At 35.8% G+C, this 13396-nt stretch overlaps 2 protein-coding genes across 2 annotated transcripts in view; one reads left to right on the top strand and one right to left on the bottom strand.

The window, feature by feature from the left end:
- The first annotated feature begins 503 nt into the window (after positions 1-503).
- Positions 504-2049, top strand: LOC132160792 (bladder cancer-associated protein). Its single transcript, XM_059570480.1, has 2 exons — positions 504-645; positions 1270-2049. Exon 2 carries the CDS (start codon positions 1391-1393, stop codon positions 1652-1654), a length of 264 nt encoding a protein of 87 aa, XP_059426463.1. The 5' UTR covers positions 504-645; positions 1270-1390; the 3' UTR covers positions 1655-2049.
- A 1210-nt stretch (positions 2050-3259) lies between these two features.
- Positions 3260-13396, bottom strand: part of LOC132160795 (RIPOR family member 3) — a 31552-nt gene continuing 21415 nt past the window's right edge. The window contains exons 12-23 of the mRNA XM_059570485.1: positions 10815-10944; positions 10132-10344; positions 8860-9252; positions 8231-8376; positions 7143-7344; positions 6922-7051; positions 6526-6681; positions 5923-6081; positions 5545-5747; positions 4612-4695; positions 3966-4056; positions 3260-3599 (exon numbers count right to left, since the gene is read on the bottom strand). Coding sequence (XP_059426468.1) covers positions 3502-3599; positions 3966-4056; positions 4612-4695; positions 5545-5747; positions 5923-6081; positions 6526-6681; positions 6922-7051; positions 7143-7344; positions 8231-8376; positions 8860-9252; positions 10132-10344; positions 10815-10944 — 2005 coding nt within the window. The 3' untranslated portion in view covers positions 3260-3501. The remainder of the gene's footprint in view (positions 3600-3965; positions 4057-4611; positions 4696-5544; positions 5748-5922; positions 6082-6525; positions 6682-6921; positions 7052-7142; positions 7345-8230; positions 8377-8859; positions 9253-10131; positions 10345-10814; positions 10945-13396) is intronic.

A 13396-nucleotide genomic window follows, 5' to 3' on the forward strand; every position in this document is an offset into this window, starting at 1 on the left:
TGTATTTCTCTTTTACAAATACAAGCATTACATTTCTTAAAGCTTTTCTAATTAATTCCCATCAGTTTAAATGGTGTGAGAAGCACAAATGGATGCTTTATAAGCAGTAAAACCAGGTGGTGGAGCAAGAACGTCAATGTGTGGGCATATGTCAGCAAAACTCAGACAGTAGTATGCATTATTACCAAAGATACACATTTTCCCCTTTCAGTAATGCATTAAACACAACTACATTAATGACAAACAAACAAGTTTTGTTTAGTAAATGGTGGACAAGACTGGTACAATAAACTTCCATGTTATTTTTGGACATGGAGCCACAGTAAAATATCAATTATATTTTACACATAAATGCAATTAGAAAACCATGTAAATAATACGGTACAGACATTCATACCATGTAACCTTTGAGTGCAATACTTTGGTTTAAGTCCATCCATGAAATAAATGTAAGACTAAAAATTCATCTTTGATCATTTGCGTCTTTCAGAGAGAAACAGTAAGCTACATAATTTTTAATCAGGCATCTGTGGGTCACCAGCCGTCGGTCGGGTCTTTAGAGTTCCACACATCTACGCAATCACTTCAAGAACTCAATGGTGACGGTTTACATGCGAGATCGTGATTGGATTTAAAGAATGGCAGGTCTGAACATGATCATTTCAGCCTTTTAAAGCTTTAAATCTTGCCTATTTGAGACTTCCACGATCATATATTTTCACACGTGTTCGGAAGGTTTATTTTCTTGCTAACACCTAGCCAAATGCTAACGCATGCTAGATATCCGGTTAGCCAACACGCTAACATTACAATGTTTTTATTGTTTATATCTGTTCTGTATTGATGATGACATAATTTTAAAACACCAGCTGAAATATAGAATGACCATAATCAAGTATAACGTCACACTAACTACTATATTTTTGTTGTCGGTATTCGTATAAACAATGTAAGGAATGTCCGTCTAAATAGAGAAATCCATCATACATTTAAAATGTTCAGGGGCGTGCGAAGTATTAAAATGTTTATTAAGTTTTCCACTTGTAACGCATTAAGTGAACTGAGTGTTTATCTAGACAAATGTGACTTAAATAATGGTGCTGTCATGTTTTGTAGACTGTTGTCGTGTAGAACTCAAGGCCAGCAACTAAAAATAGCCCAATTCCTTAAAATACACGCTGATGTTTTGACTTCGGCGCCTTGTAAGGCGCTGTAACACAAGCTAGGAATTCTGAGTATTAAATGGTTTTCTTTTTCTTTTCTCCAAAGGCCTCGCCAGGGATCTGTACACCGCGTCTAATCTCTCACAGATATACACTGGATTTGTGTTTGTGTAGCGTCACGTCGGATATCTGAGCTCATACGAGGCGTCCCAACACACAGAGACACCATGTACTGCCTCCAGTGGTTACTCCCGGTCCTCCTGATCCCCAAACCCTTAAATCCAGCCCTGTGGTTCAACCACTCCATGTTCATGGGCTTCTACCTGCTCAGCTTCCTGTTGGAGAGGAAGCCGTGTACCATTTGTGCCTTAGTCTTCCTGGCGGCGTTGTTTCTCATCTGCTACAGCTGCTGGGGAAACTGCTTTCTGTACCACTGCCATGATTCTCCACTGCCAGACTCAGCACATGACCCCAGCATTGTGGGCACCTAGACTCGGGTTTCCTGCATGGACACATCCATGCTGGGAAGTTTTGGTTCTTTATACCCAAATCGACATCCGCTCTCTGCTGTAACCGGTAACAACCCTGACTTGAATCTCCTCGCCGTGGCGCAGGGGCGTCTGAAGCTTGCATGGGTTCCATTCTTTCATTTCTGGATGCTGAATTTTTCCAAAGGGGTAGATAATGATGTGTGCGTGTTTGTATGTTGCGATTTTGGGTTTCTGTTCATGTGTCAATAATCAGTATGAGTCCAAGTGTTAAGCGAATCGACGCCAGATGAGTTTTGTCACGCAACTTGAGCTGGAGGCGTGCTTCTGCACTGCTGAGTTAGCTCAAATGCTGTCTCCACTTTTAATTCAATAAAGTTTCTAATGATCAACATCGAGCAGCTGTGTGTGTATATCTGAAATATCATCTTTTGTTTGACAGTGTGATGCTATAAACAACCTCAGAACAGCTGTGTGGATCAATCATGTTTTTTCGCCCACTGTTTTTTTCCAAGCAGTTCCATTCTGTGGCAGATAAACATGCATTTTTGGGGGGGAATCAGTGGTAAAGCAAATACAACGACCCGTAGTGTTTTGCTCCACAGGCAAATGTTTTGTTCATCATGCTCTTTAACAGATGCATTTAAAGTCTCATCACCAGGTTTACCAAGTTGAAAAATTTCTGACAAAAGTCTAATTGAAATATACAGTTTGTTTTTCAGTTTAATTATTTTTGTCATACACTGTTAAAATTTTTTAATTTACAGTTAAAAATAATTCGTTTTATATATGTATAGATTAAAATTTAATTTACAGTAAAAACATTTAATTTATTTAATGATTATGATTCTTCACTCTAAATCATAATTTTTTTTTATTTTTAACTTCTAATTTCCATTTTAATTTAAAAGTATTTTAAATAAAATAAAGGATCTTACTGGTAACCAAATTTACAGTCTTTAAATTTTTATAATTTTTTTAGAGTGTATTTTAAACTATTCTGTTTTTGCCATGAAAACCTTTGGCTTTACATGGCTTTAAAAAAATTAAAACAGTCAAAATAATATGAAAACTATTCTGGAACTAAAATAAATATAAATAAATTCTTTATAAAGTGTTTTTAGAATGATACTTTACAAGCAAAAATTATTGTAAAATATTGCAAGGCATCCTGGTGTATATGATGACAAACTGTACATGCAATGGATTGCATGGGAATATGGAGGACAATTAGGTAACATTTTACAGTAAGGTCCCATTATTAATGCATTAACAATCAATATGTTTGTTACAGTATTTAGTAAACTGTTAATTTTAGTTAATAAAAATACATCTGTTCCTTGTTACTTCAGGTCAATTAAATAATATTAGCATATACAACCTTATATGCATTGGTAAGTCTTTAATAAACATTAAGATTAATAGATGCTTTAGAAGTATTTTTTCATTGTTAGTTCCTGCTAATTAATGAAAGCTTGCTGTTACGTTATGTTCCTTTTTTTTTTTTGCAAACAATCCAAATTGAAGGATGTAGATGTTTAGAGCTGTGAGTAAATGAATCGTTTAATTTTGTGGGTTGCTTTAATGCTTTTAATGAACAAGACAGAGTTCTCTTATTTACATTTATTGTCAATATATTTCATGTTTACAAATTTTGATACATAAGAAATACAGAAGACAGTTTATTCATAAATATTTCATTTAAAATTATGTAAAAGAAAATATAAAATAATACAACGGCATATTAAATACTTGGCAATATGTGTACACACAGATAAAACGTGTTCAGTCAAAACCTCAAAGTCTCTCAGCACCATCCAATCAGGGAACAGATTGGATTTGTGGTCTTCCTATAAGATTGTGATTTCTGTTTCCAGGTTCTTGTAAGCCTCGTCCTGTAGCTCATAGATCTGGTCCATACTCTGGAATGCCATGTGACCTTTCTTGCCTAAGAAAGAACAATGTAAATCAGCAGTGACTGGCCCCTCTGTACTTAAAATACTTGACTTTGTTTTTACATTTTGATAGTATGAATGCAAGGCACACCCAAATACGATGCTTATTATTTTTATTCAGATTATATAGACTATTCCAATATTTTTACTGAGAAATAAGCACTGTAGTCGATGGTAGTCTGAAACTTGAGTTTGTTCTAGATTATAAGATGGCCTACTGTGCATTGTCTTCATACAAAGACAACATCATTGACTGACTAGGCAGCAAGGTAGCTGCCTTTGGATTCAGACACAGCCTACATAGGGACAAAATCAGCACATGACACAGTTGCAGTAGTTACAGCTTCAGGGTCACGTACCGAAGGAAAGTACGGTCTCCCGTGCGGCGTTCCTCAGGTCTTCATCTGTGGAGCGCCACAGTTCAGCCACCTGCTCTGCACTCTCCGAGCCCTGAGGAACCACAAGACCTCTCTATCACAACCCATCATCTCAGATTATCAACACAGAAACATAAAACACAAAATTAGTTGATCTAGATCTGTTGAACATATATACACACTACCGTTCGAAAGTTCGAAGACTGATCTGTTTTGCAAAAAGTCTCTTAGCTCATCAATTTTTGATCCAAAAATATAGTAAAATGTAATATTGTGAAATATTATTACAATTTAAAATAACTTTTTCTATTTGAAAATGTAATTTATTCCTGTGATCAAAGGTGAAATTTCAGCATCAATACTCCAGTCTTCAGTGTCACACGATCCTTCAGAAATCATTCTTTTCATTCATTCAAGAAACACCTCTGATTATTATCAATGTTGAAAACATTTTCCGTATTCTTTGATGAATAGAACGTCCTAAGGAATAGCATTTATTTCAAATATAAATCTTTTCTAAGATTACGAGATTATTTCTTCACTGTTGATAGCATCATAAATATCAACAGGAGTAAAAGGTCCATATAAATCCATTCAGACTGAACAATTTATCGTCTCGATGGTTTACCTTTAGACATTTCAGAGCCAGACAGGCCTCATGCTGCGCATGTGTGTTGCTGTTTCTCAGCAGATCTGTGTAGTGAACCACTGCCTGTAAAACACACACACAACTACATCACACACACTTAATCCACACTTAAAGATGCTCAACTGTGATTGCATTAGCCAACAAGAAGAGAAACCTTTCAAAAATGAAGGAATTAAAAAATGGGTTTAAATGGGAATGGGAATCAAAAAGTCTTCAAAATATTTTCTTTTGATTAAAGGAAAGTTATAAATTGACTCATCCTCTGGCCATCAAAAATGTAGATGAGTTTATTTCTTAATCAGATTTAGAGATTAAGCTAACCAATGGATCCTCTGCAGTGAATGGGTGCCGTCAGAATGAGAGTCCAAACAGCTGATAAAAACATCACAATAATCCTCAAGTAATCCACACCATTCCAGTCCATCAATTAACATCTCGTGAAGTGAAAAGCTGTGTGTTTGTAAATTTATCATTAACACATTTAACAAAAAAACGTTCAAAACAAATATGTGGGTAGATTTTGATATGAGAAGGCAGAGGGGGATGGACTGTTTCACCAGAGGAAGCATTATTATGGTTTATGGACTCATATTTTTGCCAGAAGAAATGATTTACCAATAAAATGTCTTAATGATGGATTTGTTTCTTATATAGACACAACTTTTGAACTGATGGACTGTAGTGGTGTGGATTACTTGAGGATTATTGTGATATTTTTTATCAGATGTTTGGACTCTCATTCTGACGGCACCCATTCACTGCACTCCAAACTTGTTCCGACTAAGTCAAAGTAATTTTTCAGTAAACTCCCATTTTTGGGTGAAACATTCATCAAAATTTTGGTTGCACTATCCCTTTAATTGTTCAGTATGAAAAGCATTTGTGTTTGATAGCAAATTGGGTCCTTTCTACCTTTGCCCTGAAGGATTTGGACCGCGAGGCCCTGCTGAGGCAGGACGTGGCCGCTGAAGCCACCTTGTGATTGGCGTCTGTCTGTAGCTTGGCCAGGAGCTGGAGGGTGCGTCCCGTCGGCTGCAGCTCAGAGATGCGCTTGCCTTTCAGCTTTTTCAGAGCGCGCCTCCTCTTGGGACTCTCCAGACTCGCTATCAGATACACTGCAGCAAACCGATCCGAGGGAGAAACACAGAGGGAAGTCTCTTAATGAGATCTGTTGGGAAGAATCCTTGAGGGTGATTGATTGATGCTGAAAGCAGTAAACTCACAGTAAACCGATAAGGACAAAAGCATCTGTATTTACTGTATGAGTCTGCGAACACTCTGTGCTGTTACCTTCTTTAGAGAGGAGAGAGATGTGCTCCCCAAAGTCAGTGATACTCCATCTGCTGAGGTAGACTAAGAGCTGAAACACAGTCACTCTGTCTGTAGTGCGCTGAGTCACAGACGCCATCATACAGCTGCACTGCACCTGATGCAGCAACTGACTGAAAACTGCAGACAAAAGACAACACTCCTCACCAATAAGAAGGAGAAGACAAGCATTTGCCAATCTGGAGATGATTTCAGTAGTGTGAGAATGAAATTCTTAAAGAACAATAAAATAGAAAAGATAACACAAGATATATTATATACAAACTGTATGATTACTTCTGTAAGAAAGACATTCTCTAAATAGAATAGATTTAGAATAGATTTTCGCTTATTAAATGATTTGAAAGAATAAATTACTATTTCATAGAGAAATAAATTCTGAACATATTGAATAGAGTAGAAGTAAAATATCCTGCAGAAATGAATACATAAATATTTAAGTAGTTTGTGCCTGGAAGGAAAGAATATAATAAAAGACATTCTAAAATGTATTATTTTATTCTATTCCATTCTGCCCTGTCTGTGGATTGTTAGGGAGCATTAGAACAGAACACAGCGTCCCACCTGCATCAGCCTGGCCTGGCTGTTTGGCTTTGACTTTGTGGATGTAATGTTTGCGCAGCGTCCTGAGAAACCCATCCGTGGAGCAGCAGAAAGGCGAGTCACTCTCGCAGCACTCCTTCCAAAATACTTCAATCCCCTTAGGAGCTCTGGCCAACACTGACACACATCCACACACATGACTAATGAATAGAGCGCTTCACACTGACACGGGAAAGAGCCTGTGATCGTCGACAGTATAAAGGAACAGTCACAGCACATAATTGCATATTCTAGTGTTACCCTTAAATGGCATGAGAAAGAAGATCTGTTATAATCAATCATAAAATCTGGAAAGTTAGCGTGGTGTTTTTGTTTTCTTTTAGGAAATCTGTAAATCGATTTGTATGCTCTACTTACATTCTGACACTGAGATCTCCTCTATCATCCTCTGCGACAGAGTAGCGATTTTTTCCAGCATGTCAACTTGCCATGAGAGCTCCTCCATCAAGTCTTTGTGCACAAGATCAGAGTCTGAACACTTCAGAGCCTGGAAGGAGACAGAATGTGAACTTACACAGATACAAAGTAACAATATGTGTTGCTAACTGTCTGAAGGTTTGGTTAGACTGACTGCTCACCCCCAGCAGCACTGTGCAGACACTGAGGTGGGTTTCAAGAGCTAGATCCAGACTGTAGACCCCTGTGCTGAGTGACGGCTTTACTGCAGCGTCTCCTCTCTGTCTGACCTCTCCTTCACCAGTGTCTTCTGAGGACGGATAGGTTTTATCCTGAGATAACAGACCCATGTTTTTCAGGGTGTGCTCAGTAAAGGAACCAATCCTGTGGAGAAATGTTTTTTTTATAATAAAACATATGTATTTTGAAGATTACACACTGTATGTGTATATATGTATCCAAAACCTTCTAACCTGAATTGATATTTGCATTTAATTAATTGATCATAATAAAGAATACCATAAATATTTGAATATTTATGTCATTTTTTTTTTAAATCTTACACTTTAACCTGAATTGATATTTGCCATAAACTTTAACCATGTTATACATTTATATTTTTATGTGAAAAAGTTGTGCAATATCATATCCATGCAAAGGCAATTAAACATCATGTATATATCAGACTGCTAAATACATTAAATAAAATATAATGGAGCTGCAACTGAGCTTTTCCTGACCAATAAATGAGAGCGTGTACATTTCATGCATTACTCCACGTCATCCACAAGATGGCACTTCAAGCCTCCTTTAACATGTTAGTGCAGCAACTTGCCTTTTGTTGCATAGAGAGATGTGCCTTTGCATGCACTCATTCAAGCTAAATACAAACTTCTTTTTTTTTTTTTTTTTTTTTTTTTTTACTGATGCTTTTATATTATTAAACCCCATAAAAACATGTACAAATTACATTTTACAAAATCAAACAAACAAATCTAGAATCTCTATAACAAATCCAAATCTCTATATATCCATAGGGGAAATTAAACCAATTTTTAGGACCATTCCTACCATTAATTCCCAGCTCTGCAAGGAGAAAAATATGCTATTTCATTTTCAAGTATGTTTTACATTAAGTAATATATATATATGTATATATATATATATATATATATATATATATATATATATATATTTTTTTTTTTTTTTTTTTTTTTTTTTTTGACATTTCTTTGAGGTATTCACACCAACTAAAGATGATTTGGCTTACCCAGTGTACCCGAGTCTGATGCTGCCCATATTTGATATTTCATCTTCATTACAATCTGCAGAGAGGAAGTCGAAACTGCCCAGCACTTCCTCTTCCTCTACTTCTAGTGTCTGAGACGAGGGCATCTGTGGAGGTTCGAGGTCCTTCTAACATCAGGAAATATGAAAATAAAGAACAAAGCCAATGAAACAACAGCAAACAAACATTTATCAAAAAAGCTTAGAGAACAACAGAGCAACTTCGTTATATGACATCAAACATCAAAAGTACATTTTACCCAAAACATAAATATAAATATATTTGAAATACTATTATAATATTTTTATATTAAAGATCTATTAAATATTAAATATATAAATATTTCTATGTCATTAAATAAGTAATAAGAATATTAGGTGGAGATGTGTTTAGTTGTCAGAACAATTATTAAAAAATATAACAGTTTTTCTAAAATATGCCTTCAAGTCTTTAACAAATAGTATCTTTATTTTTGATTCTGGGGTGAAAAACATCCCAGACATGTTCTCGAACCCTTTCAAACAGTGATCGCTTATTTCTTTTATGCTTCCATTTATAGATCTTGTTAATGAGTCTACTAGTCTATGGATGCATCCATCCACCCATCTCACCTTCAGGACCTCGTTCAGCTGGTGTATCTGCAGATCTAGCTTCTTCAGTGTCTCTGTGTTGCTCATTTCCTCCAGCTCTGTATTCAGATCGTCTAGCAGTGAACTGACTCTCTTAGCCACGGCTCTCTTCTGTGCTCTGCCCACGTTTCTGTCCTTCATCAGGAGTCTGTCTTCAATTCCCTGCTTGAACAAGGTCTCCTCTTCAGGGGCCTCATCGGGGGCCGTCGTCTCTTGTGCGTCTCCTTCACCTGTGCTGGGGGTCGCCTCTCCATTTTGCTTGAGGATGTCAGGCGTGCTGTAGCGGTGGAAGAGGAATATGGAGTCTCGCTTGCTGCCCGCTGGACTGGGGGAAGCTGTGTCAGTCTCTGATGGCCATTCCACACTCTCCTCAGCCTAGGGTTATGAATGGAAAGAAATTACATAAACCTGCAATTTGAAGTCATTTATGAGTATTTCTGCAATTCTATATTTTTGAAAAATGTTAAATTATTTTTCTGTTAAATTATGGTTTCTTATATATCTTATATATAATATAAAATATTATATATTAATATACTACCATTTCACTCAAAATAAATACATAATAAATAATTACATGATTACTTAATTTTATTATTAAAGTGGATTCTGCTTTCAGTATCAAAAACATAAAATAACATACTAAAATTATTATTATTATTATTATTATTATGCACTTAATTTTTTTTATATTTAAAATATTTATAAAAGAAACCCCACAGCAGTTAAAACTCTTAAATGAATGTTTTATTAAATTAAATTAGATAAAAATGTTATTTTTTAATAAAAGTGGTTATTGCTTTTTATAATAAAAATCTTAAAATTTCCTATATATATAGAAACATTGTATTTTATACTATATATAATATTGCATATATTTCACACTTATTATTACCAGAGTAGTTTAAATATTTTTATATTTAAAAAATGTATATTTAAAAAATTCCACATAAAGGAAAACAAATCATCGATTTTTTAAAGTATGTTAAAATATAATTGTATTTAAATAAATACAAAGAAATGCAAAGAACTGTATAATCTTTTTTTTTTTTCAATTTTTATCTTAAAATTTGCTACTTCTTTTAATAATAAAGATACAAACTAAAATTACATTATTATTATTATTTATTTTAAATGTTTATATTTTTAATATTTAAAATATTTATATTAAATCCCACTTAATATTAAACTGTATATATATATTGCATATATATAACATATATATATATATATATAAAATGATCAGTTTCATACGTCTTCTGTGGGTGTTTTCAGTAGATCGTCATCCTGTAATTTAGTGTCTAGAACAGGGTGGTGTTTGGTTGGTGGGTCGCTTGTCTTCTCATAGGCAGGAGGACTGAGTGCCTGGGTGGAGTCAGCCAGGTAGCTGAGTAAAGACACGCCCCTCGTTTCACGTGAGCCAATGGAGAAAGAGCCATCCGCATCCTGTATCTGACGCATCATAGACTACAGCATAAAAAGACAGATGACATCATGCAATGACATTTCAGCTCCTCAGGTAAAAGACAACAGAACAATGAGGTGAAGTGGTTCTTTTCTTTTTGCCTAACGACGCCAGACACTCAAAAACCTTGACAACCACCCGCACAAATCTTGTTTGGGTTTGTGTGCCACCATTTCAAATCTGCATCTCATAATTAAGATGTCAGAAAAAATTTTCTCAATCATTTTTTGTCACAGTCTGTGTCGGCTTTTACCCAAGATCTCACTGGAGTCACATCATACAATCTGTCACGTAACAATCCTAAAGCACAGATAAAATCTCAGGGCACACACACGGCTTCACTTACAGTTGTCTCTGCACATTAAACCAGAATAGGAGAATGTATTTTAGCATCAGAAATGATACACTTCACCTTTAAATCATTGTGAGCAGTCATGCTGGGAGTGTGTGTGGATGTAGGTCACAAACTCACTAGAAAGTATTTCTCAGTGAAACTGGGTGTGTTGGGAGGCGTCCAGTTATATACGGATCCCTTTCTGCTGTGGATGGACTGGCGGCTGGCGGACGCTGTGAGAGGCCTCACCTCACAGCTATCAAATGGACTGAGGAAAGAACAAGAAACTGAGAAGACAAATAGACTCTATTGTGCACTTACATGTCCAAAATAGCAATTTTATGGGAAGACTCAGACAGTAAGCAGAATAAATATATATGATTGTTTGGATTTAAACTTGAATATCTATTGTGTTTAGAGATAACTACCCATCTAGCTAGTTGTTGCCCATTTATTGTCAAAATTGTAGGTGTCACCTCCCACCTTAACCACAGCCCTATACAACACCCTTAAATCTTAAACATAACCTTACCCATAATCCCACTCCTAACCCTGAGAGTGTCCCTGAGTCTCCTATACTTACTTTTAACCTACAATAAACTGCCACCCAATGCTCAATGTGATTTTCAAGTTATGTTTTCAGGTTATATTTTTAAACTTGAAATATATATATTTTTTATAAATTAAAGTTGTATTCAACAAAGAATTGGCAAGGATGCATGAGATTGATCAAAAGTGACAGTAAATTCATTTATAATGCTACAAAAAATGCTGTTAAATAAACACTGTTTTTTTTTCAATTAATCAAAGAATCCTGAAAAGAAATTTGATTTCTGAAAGATCATGTGACACTGAAGACTCTAAGACTGTAATGTTGCTGAAAATTCAGCTTTGTTCACAGGAATAAATGACATTTTAAAATATATTCAAACAGCAAACATTTGTTTATTCAATAAATGCAGTTTTGATGAGCAACATAAACCTATTTAATTTATTTTACATTATTTTACAAAAAAAAAAAATATATACAATACAGTATATTTATATTTATGCATTTATCCCCTTAATATTTACCCAAAGCAACTTACAGTGCATTCAGGCTATACTTTGTCTTTTTTTTTTTTCTTTTTTTTTTCCAGTATGTATGTTCTCTTGGAATTGAACACAACTTCTTCAATATCTCCATTTTCTCCAAAAAAAATGTAGGGGGACAGGTGTCATCCTTCTAGTCATCTCTTCAGACACTTTATCTAACAAAGGTTCAAATCCAGAAAAACTGCCAAACAGGCCATTAAGCTTTAAGAGGGACGGGATAGATTTTTCAAGTTCTGATAGAAATACGATGGCATCAACAGCGAATAGAGCAATGCGATGTTCTAAAGCTTTTGTAAAAATACCAGGAATGGTAGGGTGTGATCTTATTGCTTTGCCAGAAGCTCCATAGCTAGTACAAAAAATAGAGGTGAAAGTGGTGAGCCTAGCCTAGCCTAGTACCACAACTAAGTTTAAATGAAGGCCAGAATAGACTGTCAGTGAGTTCCTTTGCAGAAGAATCAACTAAAAGAATTTACATCCAATAGTCACCAAATCCAAATCTTCCTTGCACCTTGGTGTGTCAACTAATGCGGCTCACTCTGCTAAGGCACTGGTTCCGAAACCGTGAGGTCGTGGGTTCGAATCCAGTGTGGTTAAGGTTGACCTGATGTACGTTCCATTTCTGCTGTTTTGGGGAAGACGTGGCCTAATGGTTAGAGAGTCGGACTCGCAATCGAAGGGTTGTGAGTTCGAGTCTCAGACTGGCAGGAATTGTAGGTGGAGGGAGTGAATGTACAGTGTTCTCTCCACCCTCCATACCACGACTGAGGTGCCCTTGAGCAAGGCACTGAACCCCCAACTGCTCCCCGGGTGCTGCAGCATAAATGGCTGCCCACTGCTCCGGGTGTGTGTGTTCACTGCTCTGTATGTGTGCACTTTGGATGGGTTAAAAGCAGATCACGAATTCCTAGTATGGGTCACCATACTTGGCTGAATGTCACATCACTTTTTTTCATTAAGTACAGCCATTCTAGTATATTGAATGCCTTTTCGGCACAGAGTGACAGATTGGCTGTATTAGGGGATCCATCTCCTGCACACACTACGTTAAAGTACTCTCATAACATTAGGGAACCCCTGATGGTTTTTAATAAAGCCATTTTGATCTATATGTATCAACTGAGGTAGAAGTCTCATTGACAGTGCTTTAGCAATGCTTTTTGGCATTTGCATTTAAAAGTGAAATTGGCCTAAATGAGCCACACTCCACAGGTGACTTTTCTGGCTTTAAAATAAGAGAAAAGCTGTTGAAAAGCTTCCACATACATATCCAATAAAGGATATGTTAATTTCTCTTTATATTCCTTATAAAGATCAATTGGAAGCCCATGCAGACAAACCGCTATACTACCTCTTATACTAAGAATGGCATTAGAAACCTCTTCCAATTCCAGTTCACTATCTAGCTCAGATCTTTTCTCTTCAGTTATAGAGGGAATATCCAATCCAATGGAAAAGTTATTTTGATTAGAGGGGCTTGTAGGAAATTCAGATTGATACAGGGATTTATAAAATGAGACAAAAGTGTCATTAATCTTACTAGGATCTGTTGTGATTCATTCATAATTTCATTAATGGATCTTTCTGATATTAATTTATTAAGATGCCAGGCTAACAATTTGGTA

The sequence above is a fragment of the Carassius carassius genome, chromosome 17 (assembly GCF_963082965.1).
Source record: "Carassius carassius chromosome 17, fCarCar2.1, whole genome shotgun sequence".
NCBI lineage: Eukaryota > Metazoa > Chordata > Actinopteri > Cypriniformes > Cyprinidae > Carassius > Carassius carassius.